Source organism: Antedon bifida, chromosome 10 (genome assembly GCF_963402885.1).
Source record: "Antedon bifida chromosome 10, ecAntBifi1.1, whole genome shotgun sequence".
NCBI lineage: Eukaryota > Metazoa > Echinodermata > Crinoidea > Comatulida > Antedonidae > Antedon > Antedon bifida.
The window spans coordinates 18,557,552-18,578,013 of NC_136235.1; the positions used below are offsets into that span (position 1 = coordinate 18,557,552).

A 20,462-nucleotide genomic window follows, 5' to 3' on the forward strand; every position below is an offset into this window, starting at 1 on the left:
TTCGACATAACTAGTTACTATGGCTCTATAAGATGATGGTAACACAATATATGTGCATATATGGCAATATTATCGCGTAATTGAATTTCAAAAAGTGGATATTTTTGGCATTTTTCGTAAAAATCCCTGTACTATAGTACAGTGAAATTTTCGAAAAATTGCCAAATTTCGACCCTTTTATTTTTCGACATAACTAGTTACTATGGTTTTATAAGATGATGGTAACAAAATATATGGCAATATTATTGCATAATTATTGAATTTTAAAAAGTGGATATTTTGGGCATTTTTCGTAAAAATCCCTGTACTATAATAGTACAGTGAAATTTTCGAAAAGTGACCAAATTTCGACCCTTTTATTTTCTGTCATAAATGGTTACTATGACTCTATAAGATGATGATAACACAATATATCCGCATATATGGCAATATTATCGCATAATTATTGAATTTTAAAAAGTGGATATTTTTATTTTTGACATAACTGCATAATTTAGCCATTTTTCGAAAATTTCCCTGTACTATAGTATGTCAATTATAGAGAGAAACTAATATTGCTATTCAGCATGCAAAGACAAACACACATGGACAATGAATAATGAAGTGCTTGATTTTATTACAGAAATATATAGAATAAACAAGTTGACATACTGTACTATAATTCATGGATGGAATTTAAGTAAAGTTATTTAATACTGTACTACAAAATAGATTTTTTTTATTACACAGTAGAAAAACAAAACTTACCATAAATAGTATACAATTTACTTTCATGATTTAGTTCATTTGCATATTACCTAATACATTATGTCTAAATTAATCTAGTTAAAATAGCTATTTTATTATTGGTAATTAATATAATATACTCATCATTTGAAAGCACCAAAAACATACAGCCACAAAATTGGGCAAGAATACATAATCATTCAGAGGGCCATAACAATTGGCCAAAAATTTAAACAAAATTAATCATCAACACATTTTTTTTGTCCCATTCACCGTGTATAATACCCCATATGTGCGATACAAGAATTAAAAGGGTTTTAATTGGGATCAAAGGAGTAAAGGCCAATTTACATAGACAAGCGGTAACAGTAATGGTCATAAGGAATAACATAGATTCTATATTTTTCTTTAGATTCACATTTTTTTGTCCCATTTATTCACCGTGTATAATACCCCATATGTGCGATACAAAAATTAAGAGGGTTTTAATTGGGACCAAAGGAATGAGAAAAGGCCAATTTACATAGACAAGCGGTAACAGTAAGCTGTAAATGGTCATAAGGAATAACATAGATTCTATATTTTTCTTACCCTTACTACTGTGTAAATTGGCCTTAAGCCTAACATTCGTCTTGTACATGAATAGAGTCTCAATCAATAGTACAGTAGGTTATGGCCAATATCATAATGAACACAAACATACTGTGAAATATGCACCTTAACATGGAAGACTATCAACTTGTGTGTGGCCGCACAGTCCAAGATTAAACATTGTAAATATTTAAAACAAATAGTTTGTTTTCTCATGCCTTTACAACGAAATAGATCTAAATAATTTGATCCAATGTTTTACCATACTAGCTAACAGCTTGATGGTCTAGACTGGAAATACAGATATCTTTTTCTGAACATTCTACGCATGGATTCCACATATTTTTTAGTAACTCATAAACTAAAATTTCCATGACCATATGAATACAAGGATTTTAATTGGTGCAATTAATAAACCATTTTCTTAAAATTCTTTAAAAGCTATCATAAATATAATACAACATCCTACCTTAGATGATCATTTCTATAATTAATTACTGCCTAATGACAGGATAGCAACTGCCTAGCATTTTACCAAGGTGATGAACTTTGACCTGAACATCATAATCTTCAATCTCTACATCTTGTTCATCTTTTTCAGATGTTAGGAAAAACAATGTGTACAAGGCCATTTCAAACTCGGGACTTGTTCCAATAAACGAACTACCGAGGGGCTTGACCCCGCCCTTCCACGTGAATTGTATAGTGACTAGTTGCGCATTGTTGTCTGCTCTTGGTCGACCTCTCTGAAATTAACAAAATGTTTTTATTTTTCTGCAAGCCTCCTAGTCTAACTACTGTAGATGGCAGAGTATTGGTTTTTGGTGTAATATTGATTTTTTCTCAACATTTTTATGGATGCGTGACAAATAGCAATGTATGCGCAAACCTAAACAATCGGCCCTTGTAAGACTCGGTATAAAGTTGACTTAGTAACAGTTATGTCAAAAAATAAAAGGGTCTAAAGTTTCCTATACTATAAAACAGGAATTTTTGGCAAAATGTTGGCCTTTTTAATTGTTGACATAACTGGTTACTATTATCATAATGAACATGCCCAGAATCACATATTGTGTTTTGTGCATGTCAATTATTTTTGTCAAACTAGTTTTATAGTGTAGACAGAGCTTTACTAATAATGGCACAGAAAGGATAATTACTTACCTTGATCTTAGGTGGTAGCCATCCTTTATAGTCAATATTGCCTTTTACCTCCTCTAGATAAAACTTGATCCAATTATGAAAGCCCGTCACTTCATTCGTGTTTCGCTTGTTTTCACCAACAAATACATGTTCAAATCCAGATGAGTCAAAATCTCTGAAAAATATAGAATTATAATTTAATTATTGGAAGAAATTATAGAAATTACCTTCTGTGGCAAAACATATATTGCAGATTTTCAAACTAGGGCCTAGAAGTAGAGCCTAAATGACTTTCAAACAACCATTTAGCTGGGGACAAGAGACGATTCAAAATATTAGTAAATTCTGAAGCTCTGTCTACACTATCAAACCTTAAGTGACAAAAAAATGTGATGTGCCCATATATGGACATGATGATATCATATCACTACCATATTTAAGAATATAACTACCAGATTTGGGCACATCACACTTTTTTTGTCAAACTAATTTGATAGTGTAGACAGAGCTTACGACATGCATACCTATCACCACGTGTTCTTCTGTAAAGCTTAAACCACATGTCATACAGTTGATGTTTAAAACCTCGGACATCTTTGGGAGAAAGTTTTTTGTCTGCTAAATATTTGTGGACTATTTTCATAACCTAAAAAAAGAAGACAATGAATAATAAAATAGTCAATATAATAAATGCAATACAACGTAATATTCTGCGTGTTTAAACAATATTAATTGATTACATAAATGGATTAATTAATTAGATTGAGTACCTTTGTTTCCATAATTGCATCAATAAAAACTTGGTTTTCTTTAACTTCAGCCTCAGTAACAACTTCTGCAATGCCAGTTTCACTTTCATAGTTGTCCAATAATGCAATAAAACCTACAAACAAAATATTTATTACTGAATAACTGTTTTACAGTACCAAAGTAACTTTTATTTTAATAATACATTTTTAGTAATATTTATTTTTGCATCAGAGAGAAAGTACTAGAGAGTAATTTGGACCATTTTACCCAACTCTAAATTGACACTATAGTAGGGCAAACATTCATAAATAATAAAACATTTAAATTTATTTATTTTAATTTATCATTTTTTTTCCTATACTGGGTGACCTCTTCAGTAAAAGACTGGTCTCCAAGATGATTAGTGACTAGTACACCGGGGTAACCGCCTACTCGTCTCATAAGATTTACAAGGTTCTTTAAAGTGCACATGAGTTAGATGTGTACACTGGACCAAAAGTTTATAGTCCTCATCCGAGAAGACTCGTTCTTCCACCAGAACCATGGAGCGAGTGAGCCTCGAACCCTACGCAATTACGGTTCCACGGTCTTAACCGCTTGGGCACTCACTCTCTCTTTAGCATCTTATTTAAAAAGTTCTTTGTGTGTGGATATCAAAATAAGCCAAAAGGGGCTTTAGGGCGGAGTCATCAACTTTGAAACAATCACTAACATTTATATGTAGGCATCTTCTTCAATTTTTCCATATTGACATATGAAAATAGTGGTTCTTTTGCACTGTCTCGCTGACCCATGTTGTGATAGAAGGTCTTGCCTTGGAGATTGATGGCATAATCCGTACCAGGTGTAAGGCGATTTTCATCCGCATCCCACAATTTAGTTGCTATATCAGAAAATTCCTTATCTGGCTTGAAACTTTAAAAAAAATTAATGACAATATCTGGAATGTTTTTAATTATTTATACATTATATATACAGTATAAAAAAATGCATCTTATATAATATGTATTGGAACATTTTTGCAGGACATAATGCAAAGATTCAGCTTATTTTAGGCTTTAAAGACTTAGCTAGGCCTATAGTAAGAGTTTAGATAACTAGTAGCCAATGCCACGTCATTGTGCGGGTGTCTGAACCATTCACATTCATGCTATCCGGGCCCCACCCTGGGCTTAGCCGTTCTAACATGTTATTTAAGTTAGTTTAAATCTTTTGAATAACTTAGCCTCTTAATATTATATACAATTTGCAAAAATGACAATCAATCAATACTTACCTCGCCATGACGTGGTTTTTACAGTTATACCAGGGCAGGCCTACTCTACTACTACGCTAGCCTATCAGCTGTCACACGTCACGACAACCAAAACCACGCCCTCTTATTATCCACCACCACCACACCACAGAGAAAGTTTAAGTGACGTCACGAAGCATGGTGGTAAAAAAATAAAATTTTATACCTCCATGCATGAAGATTGTTCCCTGAAAAGATTGAATTTCGTTTTGTTGAAGACCAAAAATGTTTTTTTTTTTACTATGGAAGTGCATAACTTCATTAAAACTGAAAAATGGTTTAAAGTCTGATTTTATTAGGCTAATCTTTATTTTTCATGTTTTTGGGGGACAATACATATTTAATACGGTAATAATTGCAGTACAAACAAAATTGGTATTCCGCTTTTAACAGTTCAGTTTTTGTAGGGTTTAAAAGTGCAAATGTTATATGACCAAGTTATAATAAGATCATCAATGTTTAATTATAATTTATATAACAATGAATTCTTCGCACTTAAAACGTAATCAATACACGATCAACACGCATGTTTTGTAACAATAACGTATTTTTACACGGCATTGTATTGATTTTATGTCACCTGTTTGTTGTACATCTATCGGATTGGTATCCATGTCTTCATCAGTAGGGTCTACCTATCGATTGTTTGCTGTTATTGCAACGCTCAAAGTCAAACGATCGATCTTTTGTTTAGCATATAAAAGAACGTTAGAGTAAGAAAACATAGAAGAATTGATTTATTACTGGTCGAAATTGAGCTAATAAATAACACACTGTAACAATAACCCAAGTCACTTAGGTACGTCTATCCGGCGGCCTAAGATCAACGTTATTTTTAGTGTGGTGTTACGGTACCCGAATTGTTTCTTTGGATGTATATATGGCCCAAAGAGCGGACAATCATTGGATGAATTATGGATTTCTTACACGAATAAGCTGAATATAGACAGTTAACCAACTATTAAGTGTTCAACTATGTAATCCAACCACAATGTCTAGAGAAATTGCTACCCAGACTGTCTCTGTGGACGTACCGTCTCCAGAACAGATCAGCGAACGCAGTTTGAGCAAGGAAGACATTGAAACCACCAGTCACCAGGACAATAATGATGCCAATAGTACAAACGAGGAAGAATTCCAATCCGAAGTAAGTCAGAGCATATCACTCGACGAGTCATCATCAGAAGTGGTGACGTTTCCAACAGCATCAACATTGTTCAAAAAACTGGAGGATAACGTTGGTTTAACGTTACCGCCTTTAGCAATAGAGAGACTGACTGTACTGACAAATAACTCTTCTAAACAGTTTTCAAAAACAGAAATCGTCACAACTCAGAGAGCTTGTCGAAAATACATAGGCCCACAGTTTCCCCCATCAGTTTCAAACAGCATTATAACAGGGTTTTTCTACCCAAAATTGTCACATGCAACGTTCGGGTATAACACTTTGAAACACAGTCAGTTGGTGGAAGATGGCTTACAACTACCAATTCTAGTCTCTAAACAACTTTCTTTTTACAATCGTAAAGGAGAGAAAAAACGAAACTTGCAAGCGATCGATATGAGCACAGGAGGACACTCAAAATTCAAATCTGTTTTAAAATTGAAGACCTTTGAAAGTAATCTCAGATATGAATTGAACGGACCGGCATCATCTGCAGCGCCATCGTCAATCGAATCCAAGTGGGGGAGTAGGTTAGCCCCGGATAAGAATTTCTTCAAGACACTTGCACCGTTAGATATGTTACACAATAGTAATGATTCCACTACTTACAATGGGCAAGGGTGTTTTAAAATTCAAAGTTGGAATCTGGAAAAACGAAAGAAACTAAAACAAAGCCACAAACAACTGTACAGATCTCAGACGTTTGATTTTGACGCAACAGTGTCTCCTAATCAGAGATCATACCACCTTTCAAGGAGATTTTCGAACGATGTCTAAATTTCAAATTGGGATATCATCTAACCATGGAATTATCTGATATTTAGCTCTCTGTGATATTTTACATTATGGTGAATTTGCACGTAATGTTCATGTATACAGTGCATTGGAGTACAGTAAACAATATTGTTCTATTGAATTCGGTACAGATGTTATTATTTTAGAGACCTTTAGAAATAGACGGATCCAAAACTATTCCCTATTATTTTAATCGTATACGTTTCATTAAGCTCTGTCTACACTATCAAACTTTATGTGACATAAAAATTTGGACATGATGATGTCATATCACTACTACAGTATATTTGGCCATATCACTACTATATTTGGGCATATCACTACCATATTTGGGTATATCACTACCATATTTGGACACATCATACTTTTTTTGTCAAACTAGTTTGATAGTGTAGAGAGAGCTTTACTTTGTATATGGTAAGAAGTAACATAGACAAGAGTTCAGCAACAATTTCAGCCTCATTTAATTACGATAATATTTACCCAGTATTTATATTGATTAAATAGTTTGATTATACAATACTTAATGACAACAATAATTTATATTGAAACATGAATTATACAAATTGAGTAATATACTTAAACTACAATTAGACAATTACATGAAAAGGTGTTTTATTAAAACAAGTTAATATCGACTGGTGCCTTCACGAAAATGTTAAATCTTGAAAATTCTCAATACTTTCCTGAGTGACACAAGGCAAAAACCTTTTGGGATATAGGTACTCTAAAGCTCTGTCCACACTATCAAACTAGTTTGACAAAAAAAGTGTGATGTGCCCAAATATGGTAGTGATATAACATCATCATGTCCATATATGGGCACATCACATTTTGTTGTCACATAAGGTTTGATAGTGTAGACAGAACTTAAGTTGAGGTAAATAACATGTGCCACATGTGTCTCTACCTTTATATACTATTATTTCATTGACATGTCAACACACTATTTAATCAACTCAGTATAAAACATTTTGTGAATCACTTTTAATGCATTCAAAATTAATTTTTAGATAAAATTTCCTTACGAAGTGTTGATTAATAATAATTACATTGGAATGTATAAAAATAAAAAATACATACAAAATAAATAAAAATTACAATACAAAATTAATATCTAAATTTGGCAAAATGTTAAGGAGACATTATTAATAATTTAAGTATTATCTATAAGCAGTGGTGAACTTATGAACAAATTGATAACTTTAATTATATCTAGTGTTGCGATTGCCTTGCTCATACATAATTAAAAGGTTAAAAATTATCCTCTTTGTAAAATATCTTGACAACATTATTGTACATTTTGTTTACTTGACTCGACTAATTATGCAATTATTTAGCAAACTATTTCTTGGAGTAATCATATGCACTGTTTATTGCATCCTAGCAAACTTTAGTTCGAAAACACGAGCAACCCGCAGTTTGAGAACCAAAGTTTTCTAGTAAAACCTATTGTCTACAAAACTATAGGAAACTTTATATTGTGTTTGCAAACTCAACTGAAGTTTGCTTGTGTATAAACAAACTAAAATTAAATTAATGTAGTAAATCATTGAATAATTTTAGCATGATCCCTAATATATTGTACCAGAGTATTTTTACTCCATACTTCATATCTAATTCAACTAATAACTTACTGTACCTACAGCTGAAGTACAGATTAAATGATTCTGAAAATTTAGGTTTAATATTTTGCTTTATATTATTTACTGGAGTTCCTAGCACAACACAACCTCAATCAAATTAATATATTATATCAGACCTGACTGGCCAAACACACAATAAAGAATATACATATACCCAAGCATTACTTATACATATTGTTAACCAAATGAATAATAACTATACCATAACCAAATGTGTCAGGCTATAGAAAACACAATAAGAATACATGACTAACTGCAGCATCACTATTATTATATTGCATTGCATTATATTTTGCTAAATCATTTAAGAAAAGACATTTCTGCATGTCCGAAAATGAACATGATTTTTAATGTAAATGGCAAATAAATATTAAATGCCAATTTCAGATGTGTCTGGCCATATGCAACAAATAATACATCTATATACCAGCAGCATTGGTTGCAATGGCCAACCTCTCTCATCATTTACAAGCTCTGTCTACACTATCAAACTGTATGTGATGTGCCCATATATGGACATGATGATGTCATATCACTACCATAGTTGGGCATATCACTACCATATTTGGGCATATCACTACCATATTTGGGCATATCACTACCATATTTGGTCACATCACACTTCTTTTGTCAAACTAGTTGGACCTTTAATTCTTATACAAACAAATCTTACAAAATTACCAAAGTTTGTACACAAAAAATCTGTTTAAAATCCTTTATTAATTTGTAAATAAAATGTAAAATCTCATTCTACAAACATACCATAATGAACATACACTTACTTTCACCATCAAACCTCCTCCACCCCACAAAATTGAACCTATGGTAACTCAGAGGGTTTGTTTATTACAAGAATATGAAAATGCATAAATCTGCATATTCATTTACATATTAAAGTGTCAGTCAATGGTGCATTTTCACCCTGAAAAGTGTAGCCATCCATTGGTGGGGTGGTGGATAAGAAACTAGGGTAGGCCAACCCCCATTAATAAACAATTCAAGTTCCATTTAAAATAACAGGAATTTTAAAATGACAACTTTTCCCTAATTCCAATTTAACACTGAGAGGTATAATATTTACCTTTAATTTCCAAAACTATTTACAGGAAATATTTAAAAGGTTAAAAATGTAACATTATCTACCTTTTTCGTTCTTTCTTTTTCTTAAGTGAAAAAATATGAATATTAAAGTGGTCAGCCAGTTGGTATACCTGTAAAAACAGAAAACAATTCATTTTAATTAAAATAAAAGCTATCAATTTTTTATACTTGAGGGAATCATTTATAACTGGTAGCGGACTTCATATCAAGATTAATATGGCACAATGGAAAGGGGCATCAGTCTAGAATGTAAGAGGCATGGGTTCAAGACCGTCCTTTCTGTGCCATATACTATACTCATATTACCTCAACTTTCAGATGAGATATACAGCTGTTGGTCCTGTGTACATACAATGCACATGGTAAAGGACTATTACAAAAAGCATGGGAATGTTTTCCGGTGTGTTTATCATAGTAGATGCTACACTCTGGCTACTGTGAGATGGCAGGGCTTAATCCAAATTTCCTCAGTTTTTTAGGATATTTAATAACAATATACTATGTTTGTATTACAGAAATGCAAATATACTTACCACACAACTAGCGTAGTGTACATGCGCAACAATGCTAATGATACAAAGAGAGTACAATAGATATACCTCTATTGTACTATCATTGAATACAAACGCGGAAACAACACACAGGGCTAGTGGAATGAGGAGTTGGTTAAACGAATTACAAAGCGTATCCGACATCTGACTGATAATCAAACGACACTGAAAAAAGAAATGATATATATTTATTTTATACATATTTTTCTTTCATTCTTCTCTACAGTATTTTAACATAAACAAATAGAAGAACTACAAATTGCAATATTTACATTTATTTATATGATACTCAGATTTACATTCCATTGTTAAGCTCTGTCTACATTATCAAACTAGTTTGACAAAAAAAGTGTGATGTGCTCAAACATGGTAGTGATACGACCAAATATGGTAGTGATATGACATCATCATGTCCTTATATGGGCACATCACACTTTTTTTTACAGTAATAGCTGTCATAATACTTACAGCAATATTTGAATTAATGGTACCAATAGCTAGACAAAATATTCTTGGCTGAAGTTCTAAAATACTAGTTGGTGAAAAGTAAACCCAGATAGTAGACAATGCAAACAGGGCAAATAGTGGATATAGAGGCTCCATTGCTCTGTTAAAAGACCTCATTTTACCAGTACCATCCTTGTATCCTCTAAAGAAAGAAAATAAATAATATTTATTATATTATTTGTTCTCTATCAACGTTATATCAATAGAAAAATGTGTGTATATAATTCTAAATAATGCAAATTTATAGCCAAACATACCAAAAAGATGGTATATATTCGAAAAAAAATGGTATATATATATATATAAATGGTAGTGCTGCCCGAAAGCTCTGCTAACTTTTCTGGCTGTTTTACTTTATCGTTTTGATTTAGCTTTTCAATTTTTTTTTTGTATCTCCATTGAGATCCAGCCACTGATACTCACAGCATTGTCATTTTTTCAGTAATTTGCCTTTGGATTTATATAAAAAATGGTATATGTGCTAAAAAATCTAAGATACTACATTAATCTGAAAAAAAAAACTGTTCTGACAAACATTAACTTTAACTATAATCATGTTGCTATTTCAATCAAGTAAGTACATTTTTTCGTTCAATTCTTTAATCTTATATTCTACCTGGATAAAAGATAACTTTCATAAATGTAACTAAAAAGACAGTTTTTAATGTAAAAATTAAAAAGTAAATTACCTGTATATATTGTAAAGGCTTTGTGGTACAGAAAGACCAGCTGAACCAACTATAAATAAACAATAATATAATAATCAATATATTTATTAATATTTTTAGGAATCATCAATACTGCAGTTACTGAAGTAACATATTATTTTATTTTTAGTGTAAAAGGCAGAGATGGATGTGTGGAGAGTATTAATCTTTTTTATTTCATATTTCATGGTATCAAAAACAAAACAAAAAGAGGACTGACGCAGCGGTAACACACACACAAATTCAACAATAAACAACTTAAGTACTGTACCATCTGAATACTGTACAATGTTCTTAGTAACGTATTAATCTGATACTAACCTAATAAAACATTTAATTAACTTACGAAATACAAGAGGAACTAATAACACCCTCCATTCGAATCCATAAACTGTGATTTTCCAAAATTCATAACCAAATATACCAGTTATAAGATACACAGCTGCTAGACTCTATAAAACAAAAAGAACAATAGCAAATAGTTGGTTAAAACCCTTTTCACATCTGCAAAATGTAACGACTTGTTACCAGGTTTGCATAGTGTGAATACTATTTTGTAGAAAATCTCTTCACACCTGTTTTTGTTCCGAGCTCTTACTGCGCGCGTATATTGCCTGGGTATTAAAAGGACCAATCATATTAATCAAATAACGCGAAACTACACTTTCCATCCAAGATTTCTGAAGGTTCGCGTATGCTTGTATAAATCTATGCAGATGTGAAAAGGGTATAAGACTACATCATGTTTGATTACATTAGTTATTTATGGTAAATTATTTATAATTATGTATAAAGAAATTACATTGCAAGGTAATAAACAAGTAGGGATGATGTTGGGCCCGGATATACTATGTTTGTTCGTGTTACAAAAGTTGACTGTACTATAGTATCATTTTGTTGTGAATGGATGCATTTTTGTTAATTTAATATAGTACAGTAATTACAATTGACAGGATCATGTCAAGAGTGTGGTTACTGCTGGCTTGAGATTTAACAAATTTGTGAAAAGAGGGCCAAAATGTTCCAGCCTAGGATTAGTGAATCTAAGCATGATAAACAAAAGAATTTTGACGATTTTATTTAAAAGTTTTGGTATAAAGATTGAGAGATGTGTGCCGTCAGAGCTTGTGGTTGGGTAAAAAAGTATGAGCCTTACGCCAGATGCGCGAAACTTGACATATATGCAGGATATTTTTTATATCATATACTTACAAGTTGACTTATATCATATCCCCATGGCAGGAACAAAATGCCTGTATTATACTTCTCCCAGTGAGATATCGTGAACACCCCGACAATATTCCACAAGATCCAAAAAAGGATGAATACATTTCTGCCATAATCCTCTTCGCATCGACTAAAACACGAGTAGAGTTCGATTGGCATAAACGCTGCTACCCAACTGTCAATGCCATGGTCAAACAACTCTCCCAGTGGGGTGCTGGATTTGGTCCTTCTTGCTTGCTTACCATCCATACCATCTAAAGTTAAAGAGAAATAATTCATATCAAAATTAGAAAACATTTTTTTAATGACTTCAACTTTGTAAAAACAATAAACCCTTTTTAGTTACTTTCTGTGATAATCAAGTCAAGCGGCCTAATATAGTCAACTCTACCAATACTGGACTCTCTGCAAACCGGAAACTCTCCCAGACTTTTCTTGAGGTCCAAATTCATTTTTACCATTAGAAACATATTCAGAATACCAGACTTTCCAGAAAATCTGACATATTAGGCCAGCCTAAAGGTTCAAGGCACTCTTTGGCTATGTAGTTATGGTGGTCGGTAGAACAAGTCTTCTTGGAAATTTACACAGACACAGTAACGGTAAGTGGAAAACTGCGTAGCTTGTCCCACATAGAATCTGTAACTATCCTGACCAGAAACCGCCAGTCAGGAATAACATAGTAGATTCATATTTTCATTTACCGCTTCGTCTGTGTAAATTGGCCTTTAAAGAACCAAGTGCATCTTTTTGTAAACTTTAAATTACTTTACAAATATGATTTTGCTGAACAAAACATTAAACTTACCAAGTTGGTGAGCCACAAACTGACAGACACCACAAGTGATCCATATGTATGTTGGTACAATAGGATAAGCTGGATGTAACCTACTGCTGCCATAGAAATCCCAATCAAAATATGAGAGGAGTAGAAAATTAAAAACCAGAAGAAGAAAACCACAGAAAGTCATCAAGTTTGGAGCCAACCATTTTGGAAATATCTGTTGATAAAAACATTTGAAAAATTCTATAGTTAGCAGTTTACATGTCAAACAAAATTATTAAATTTGTGTATCTGATTGTAATGTAACATAGGGAAGTGGTGTTGGAGTGGGACTGAATTTGCATACAGGTGAATTAATGTTGAGCCTAGTTAATTCAGTATTTTAGTCCATTGACGTGAATAGGGATCTGCCTGCAAAACTCACATACTGTACTACATATACTGTACCTCCTTATCCTATAGTGTATTTCACAATGGTATTTTATTTTATTATTTATAGTATTTCACTGGGAACCAAGGATTAAGATGAAAAAATGGTGTTTGGTACTTGGTAAATCTCTGTCTACACTATCAAACTAGTTTGACCAAAAATGTCTGATGTGCCCAATGGTAGTGATATGCCTAAATATGGTAGTAATGTGACATCATCGTGTCCATATATGGGCACATCACATTTTTTTGTCACATAAAGTTTGAAAGTGAGATCTTAATATAATTGAACATGTCTTTAATTAAATAACTTTTGAAAACATAGAGATAATAATTATATCATTATAATAAATAATAATGCTATAATAATTATTCATTAAATTTACTCTGCAATTTATTTTCAGTCTAAAAAATATTCATTATTCTATGAGACATGGAAAAAGAAATTTAATTTTGTATAAAAGCTTCCTATACAGTATATAAATTATAATTGTGGAATATTAAAAAACTACATGTACAATTCTTATTTCTCCATTATTACCCTGGAAATAGGTTACGATATGGCTGCTGTCAATCAGTAAATAATCGGATATTAGCTCAAGCTCCACACCCTGTTTTGCCTCACACAGAAGGCTTAGTGTAATACCACCAACATAATAATATAAGTGTATTAAAAAAATGAGATTATAAAACCAATTGATGTTTGAAAAATTAGAAAATTATTATTATATATAGTAACTTTACCTTGATGCATTTATCCCAAAGGGGGTGCATGACATAGTTTGAAAGAGGTGATGTGTCAACAGCATTGTACTGGTGGAAGAAATAACAACAATTGAACATTATTAATTGATATTCTTATTAATATTAGGCCAATGAATGTGTATATCTTTTCTGTTTCTTTCGGAAAAAACGTTCTTTTTAGTTGGATGTTTACTAAAAATGTATAGTATACCTTTCTACTACAAACAATAGTAATACATTACATTTTATTGTGATTTTAAATAAATGGGGAATGAATTCAAATTAATATTGTTGTAATTTAAATTATTTAATTTCATATATAGTAACAATTGTTTAAAATATTATTAATTATGAAACATTTTTAAAATGATAATATAACACAACATTAATGACATGATTAATTCAGTCGGGAATAATGGGCTACTACTAACTACTACTACTTCTGCTAGCCTAGCTGCTATCTAGAGGGCCTCCTACTACTACAGTCCTAGGCTAAACCTAGCCTACTAGCCACCTACCTAGCCCAAAAGGTCGCGTCTAGCCTAGCCTAGTAAGAGCTGTCAATATATCGTTACTTACTTTGTATTTGTCAAATCCATCAAGATGGTGTTTACCTAAATACTTATACGGCATCGTAAAAGTGTATTTCGTAGAATATTTTATCTTTCTATCCTATACTTCTAGGCCTAGTAACTATCCGGTCCCTGGAATTCTTGTTAAAATAGCAAGGCCTCTCACACACAAAACACACCGCACCGCAGCCCAGCCTACTCCGATTGTGTAGTGTAAACAACATGGACAACAAAGAACGTGTTAGTAGAGCGCCATCATGCGGAGAGGGTAAATTTGTCTTTTTCGTCACGTCAATGGGCTGATACACCAATTTCAATTTACGAAGTAGACGATGTAAACTTTCTTTTTAATTAATTAGAGGCCTGCAGAAATGACCCAGGCCTAAATATATTTATTTTCTTTTTCCCTCCAAGACCACTTTAAAAATAAACTAAGTGCAAGAACATTAATTTGAAGCAAATACTGCACAGTTTTCGAAACACGTAAATGGAAAGGACATTTATAACCAACCATATCTCATGGGCAGCCGTTTTGAATTATCCCTCTAAATAGGGTAATTTAAGACCACTTCAGGGATTATTGAGACCATGAAAGGTCCCAAAAGTGGTCTTTAATTGGAGGGAGACCTTTACTCAAAGTATTTAAGTTGGATGTTTCATTCATGTTTATATACGCCGATAATGATAATTAGGATCGACAATTCACCTAATAATGTTTGATGGCCCAATCTAACATACTCTAATTAATCATACTCCATGAATTAATATACGGTTCCACTCCAGCAGCCATGGCATCCATCAAACCAATCACCACACAGCAATTATTATAATCAGATAATAGTACCAACATTATCTCGAAACCAAATGTAATATGTACATATAAGCTTATACAAAAAACAACATAATCAATCACCTATTCTGAATTTAATAAATTACTAACAGCTTCTGTTTGAAATTAATATTTATATTAAAATACATCGCGGCACCCGCATAAACCGTGCTATCAATTCAGAGTTATATCCACGCATATCATAAAGCAATTCCGTATGCGGACGAGTCGTATTTTCTCAATGAAATAACCCTTGCTCCGTTGAACGGTTCAATATTTGTCATTAATTCCAATTGTTGCATTATTTCGCATCGATAATCACGCATATATTATAATACCTGGTTGTAGTAGGTTTTCTCTCACAGTGTCGTGCTGTGCAGCAACAGGAAGAGAAGACTCGAAATAAGGTATGTAAAGTATTATATATTATTTGTGTTTTTGCATCATTTTCTACATACGTCGTCGATTTAGGTCTAAAACATGCATGTATCAATATTCAGGCTGTTAATCAACATAACACATACAATTCATTTTATGTTATTTTCACGTGATCATATTTAATTACCAAATAATATTGGGATTACGCTTTGCTCTGTCTACACTATCAAACTTTGTGACAAAAAATGTGATGTGCCCATTTATGGACATGATGTCATATCACTACCATTATTTTAGTATATCACCACCATATTTGGGCACATCACACTGTTTTTGCCAAACAAGTTTGATAGTGTAGACAGAGCTTTTCATCATTGTCACAGGTTAATTCATCAGTGTCTTCCACCAGCCTTATGCAAATCTTTATCTTCTTTCCCCAAATTATATAGATTTAGTTTAATTTAACCTTCAACCCACTCCCAACACCCCTCCCCCAACCCCAACCATGTTACTGTATGCATGCATGCGATTTTTAAACACGAGCAATTTTTCCACAGTAAATAATTACCATTAGTAATTAATTCTAAAACCATTATTAATTGAATATGATAATTATACTGGTCCCCACATAAATACCGACGTTGCACCATTTATACCGAGAATATCACGGATTATACCTCGCAGGTGTACATGAGTATTACGCCTATATACTGTACTATACTATGTGTTTCGATAATTTTTGCAGTATTTATCAGATGTCATTATTAAATAATCACAAATCTGACTTAATTATTAATTATCAATCCAAACTAGTATGTAAATCGCTGCAGGATATTGATATTTAGTAATTCTATCTAAACGCCAATAGGAATACCAGTATTATCTTTAAAACGATATGCTTTGTATTTACTTAGTATAGCTCTATGGTAAGCCTATACTGTTATTTTATCATACAACCCGATCCCTCGAAAAAAGAGGGGATGCCATCCTGTCGGATTATTAAGGCAAGATGAATGCTATACCACGCGTCTAGAAGTCGAGTCGAGTACTGTAAAGCCTTGTCTACATTATCAAACTTTATGTGACAAAAAAGTGTGATGTGCCCATATATGGACATGATGATGTCATATCACTACCATCTTTGAGCATACCACTACCATATTTTTTGACACATTGTTTTTGTCACATAAAGTTTGATAGTGTAGACAAGGCTTAAGGATGATCTCCGTACGAAAAATGCATCTGCTTAGTATTAAACTCACAATCACATCGTAATCATTCGATAGCGTACCTGGTATACCCCCTGTCGAAATCTCAGCGATCAAAGTTATCCTGAGAAACGGACGTGCATGTCACAACTGTTGCTTTCATTGCACAAGTTAAATCAGGCTTACTTTCAAACAATACTGAAACGAAATAAATACTGTGACAGCGGCATCGTGGTGATCACTGTGTTTACACTGATTTCACGTAGAACGATCGAACCATGGATTAATCTGACATAATCACTTACGGTTTAGTGCCTCGTGAACTAACAGAAGTTTGAACACGACCGTAACAATCACTGCTATGTTTTGAAAGCGTGTGAAAATCCCATGCCTAGAAATGTCACCTACTGTTTTAACAAAATGAGTGCTAAACATCGCGGTCCTCATAAATTCCAACTTATTATATCGAGTCTATCAGTACCAGTATAAAATACAGCAATTATCCCCAGTGTCGTAACGGCTATGAGCGCTCACTGGCTAAACCGGGGCCCCGGATCTGATATTATGGGGTGTCCAGAGGTATTAAAATATGTCGAAAAGGCTAAAGACACCCGATGCCTCCAGCGTTGAAGGGCCACTTGGGGTTCCAAAGATTATCTCTCATTTCATTCACTAAGTATTATCTTTTCTGTATTTCCAGGAATTAGGCAATGTATAAATCATAGACGGTATCATGAAGTCTCAAAACGACGACGTCGTGAACCCATCGGCACCAGGAATAAAAGAGAATGATTGTCTTCTTCTCCACATGCCATCAAAATCCAACAAGGTTCTGGCAACGCTGAACGAGATGCGATCACTGTCTGAGTGCGTCGATGTCATCGTGTGCGTCGACGGAGAACGTATTCCCTGCCATCGAGCCATCCTTGCTGCCAGCAGTCACTACTTCAAATCAATGTTCACGAATAACGTGATTGAGAGTGAACAGGACACCATCACCTTGCTGGGATTGTCTGCTGATTCTGTCAAAGCTCTGGTAGAGTTTTCGTACACATCCAAGATATACATCCGCAAAGAAACAGTTGAGGAACTGTTCGAAACGTCTATGTATCTTCAGTATGAGACAGTGAGTAAGACATGCGTCGAGTTCATGACACGTCGGCTACAGATAACAAATTGCATTCATTACCACCGCTTTGCAGAGGCATTTCAATGTGTCGAACTTCTCGAGTCTTCCAAATCCTTTATCTTGTCTAATTTTGCTGACGTATCAATGACGTCAGATTTTCTCGATATGTCTTGCACGGAACTAGTCGACATTCTGTCGAACGATCGGCTGAAGATCGACAGCGAATCAGACATAGTTGAAGCGATCTTACGATGGATTAACAATGATCACTCTTTAAGACGTCATCACTTCACAACACTACTGGAAAAGGTTCGTCTGGCGCTATTGGATGACTCGTACCTCAGACTCTTAGAGGAACAGTCGGACAATAACTTTAATGTATCGAGTTTAATCGACGAAGCAATGTGCTGCAAAACTTTGATCCATAAGGGTTACAGAGTCTTGGGAAGGCAGACGACTCCGCGATCACAAAACAGAGTAAAAGACATTCTTGTGTTGGTTGGAGGTCATAGGAATGAATTTGAAGAAGGCTATACTTATAGTGAAGGCGTTCTGTATTGCGAAATTAACGACGGCGCATTGGGGGCGTGGAAATCATTACTGAACCTGCCGAAATACGAGAAACGAAAATATAGCGTAACTGCTAAAGGTTAGTATATAGTTGAGAACTAAAATATGAAGATTAGGCATACACACGCTTCTACGTGGTTTCTGTTAAATATTACCCAACAATCACCATTGGCCGCCTGCCTTCTGGCAAGTTCTTTTGATCTTAAGTCCTCTAATATCCCCATTTCGTCATCTCAACAAATCTCATAAGTCTTTCTTTATGCTGTCCATCATCATTAATCTTCTCCAACTTCGTCCATCTTTCTATTTTTCTTCTCTCAGTCATTTTAAAGTTATAAAGTTAAAATTTTACCATTAACAAAGTAAAATATGTTTTAACAAATTGTATTTTATATGCACAATGGTAATATTTGTTTCAACTATTAAAATTTTCCTTTCTTGTTTTTATTCAGGATGGAACGTAGTTGTGACTGGTGGTTATGATGCAAGTTTCGACCAATCAGTATCAGACACGTGGCAGTTTAACTTTTTAACCAATGAATGGAACAGACTAGGAGACTTGAACACAGCTAGGCACTCGCACGGTTCTGCGACGTTGAATGATTATATATACGTTGTAGGCGGAAAGAGCACCACACAAGAAGCTAGGCTAAGTAGCGTTGAAGTCTTCAAACCATTTCAGAACGAATGGCAGAAGTGTCCACCCATGCCAACAGCTGTCAGTGTTGCAGCGGTGGTTGGGTGCCAGAGGAAACTTTATGTTATAGGTGGAGCTAACGATTATGACAGTCCTGCTAGCATAATACAATGCCTAGACCCAGAGAACAGCACCTGGTCGATAGTAACAGACTTCTTAGTCTGCCGTAAGATTCCTCAGGCATTGCACTTCAAGAACGAGATTATTGTGATTGGGGCGAGGAAACCTCGGGAAGTTATTGCGTACAATCCAGAAACGAAGGAATGTAGAAAACTTTCCAACTGTAATCAACAGAGAACTTTTAGTGCTGTAGTGTCTTCCAGAGAAAAGATCTGGCTTCTTGGCGGGAAAATAAGCGGAGAAGCTCACAATACAATAGACTGCTACGATGAGAGAACAAATAATTGGTCAACTCAAAAGCAGACAATACCAAATGCTTTGTACATGGTAGGGGGTGTGGTATTACCTGCAACTTCATAACATGCAATAAGAAGGCTCCTTCAGCTTCACAAATTATTCTCTTCCAATTTTATAACTTTTTTAAACAAAGATGGAACAACATAAGCACACTTGGCATTTTTCAGCTTACTGAGAAGTAACTTGTTGACTGACTGCTTTCATTCAATTAAACTTTATTTTTCCATGGAGGCCTAGAACAACACATGGTTGTTGTGGTCATATACTTTTTAATGAAAGGGAATGTCTTAATTGTTTAACGAACACAATCAAATGGTGCTCAGTTTCGACACTTTACTCACAGATGTGTAAGTGAATTAAAGATGATGATGTTTTTGTGGTTTAAATCATTTTCTTAACACCCCAACATGACTTTTTTTTTAAAATAACATGATACAATAGCTTATCGAATATGATTATTTAAATTTTAGTTCATTTTTAAAATTTTATTTTTGGGAAGGTT

The 20,462-nt window shown here is 33.8% G+C and overlaps 3 protein-coding genes across 3 annotated transcripts; 1 reads left to right on the forward strand and 2 right to left on the reverse strand.

Moving 5' to 3' along the window:
- Positions 1 to 596: 596 nt before the first annotated feature.
- On the reverse strand, positions 597 to 4,598 carry LOC144853770 (poly(U)-specific endoribonuclease-like). Its single transcript, XM_078711593.1, has 6 exons — positions 4,487 to 4,598; positions 3,923 to 4,125; positions 3,231 to 3,343; positions 2,985 to 3,106; positions 2,482 to 2,635; positions 597 to 2,063 (listed from the first exon to the last, which is right to left on the reverse strand). The coding sequence occupies exons 1-6, from the start codon at positions 4,492 to 4,494 to the stop codon at positions 1,812 to 1,814; spliced, it is 852 nt and encodes a 283-aa protein (XP_078567719.1). The 5' UTR covers positions 4,495 to 4,598; the 3' UTR covers positions 597 to 1,811.
- Positions 4,599 to 6,904: 2,306 nt separating this feature from the next.
- On the reverse strand, positions 6,905 to 14,904 carry LOC144854721 (ethanolaminephosphotransferase 1-like). Its single transcript, XM_078712674.1, has 9 exons — positions 14,740 to 14,904; positions 14,161 to 14,229; positions 13,012 to 13,204; positions 12,189 to 12,457; positions 11,323 to 11,428; positions 10,959 to 11,007; positions 10,231 to 10,411; positions 9,745 to 9,927; positions 6,905 to 9,321 (listed from the first exon to the last, which is right to left on the reverse strand). Exons 1-9 carry the CDS (start codon positions 14,791 to 14,793, stop codon positions 9,250 to 9,252), a joined length of 1,176 nt encoding a protein of 391 aa, XP_078568800.1. The 5' UTR covers positions 14,794 to 14,904; the 3' UTR covers positions 6,905 to 9,249.
- A 2,947-nt stretch (positions 14,905 to 17,851) lies between these two features.
- On the forward strand, positions 17,852 to 20,368 carry LOC144854030 (kelch-like protein 24). Its single transcript, XM_078711910.1, has 2 exons — positions 17,852 to 18,925; positions 19,299 to 20,368. The coding sequence occupies exons 1-2, from the start codon at positions 17,881 to 17,883 to the stop codon at positions 20,021 to 20,023; spliced, it is 1,770 nt and encodes a 589-aa protein (XP_078568036.1). The 5' UTR covers positions 17,852 to 17,880; the 3' UTR covers positions 20,024 to 20,368.
- The last annotated feature ends 94 nt before the right edge of the window (positions 20,369 to 20,462 follow it).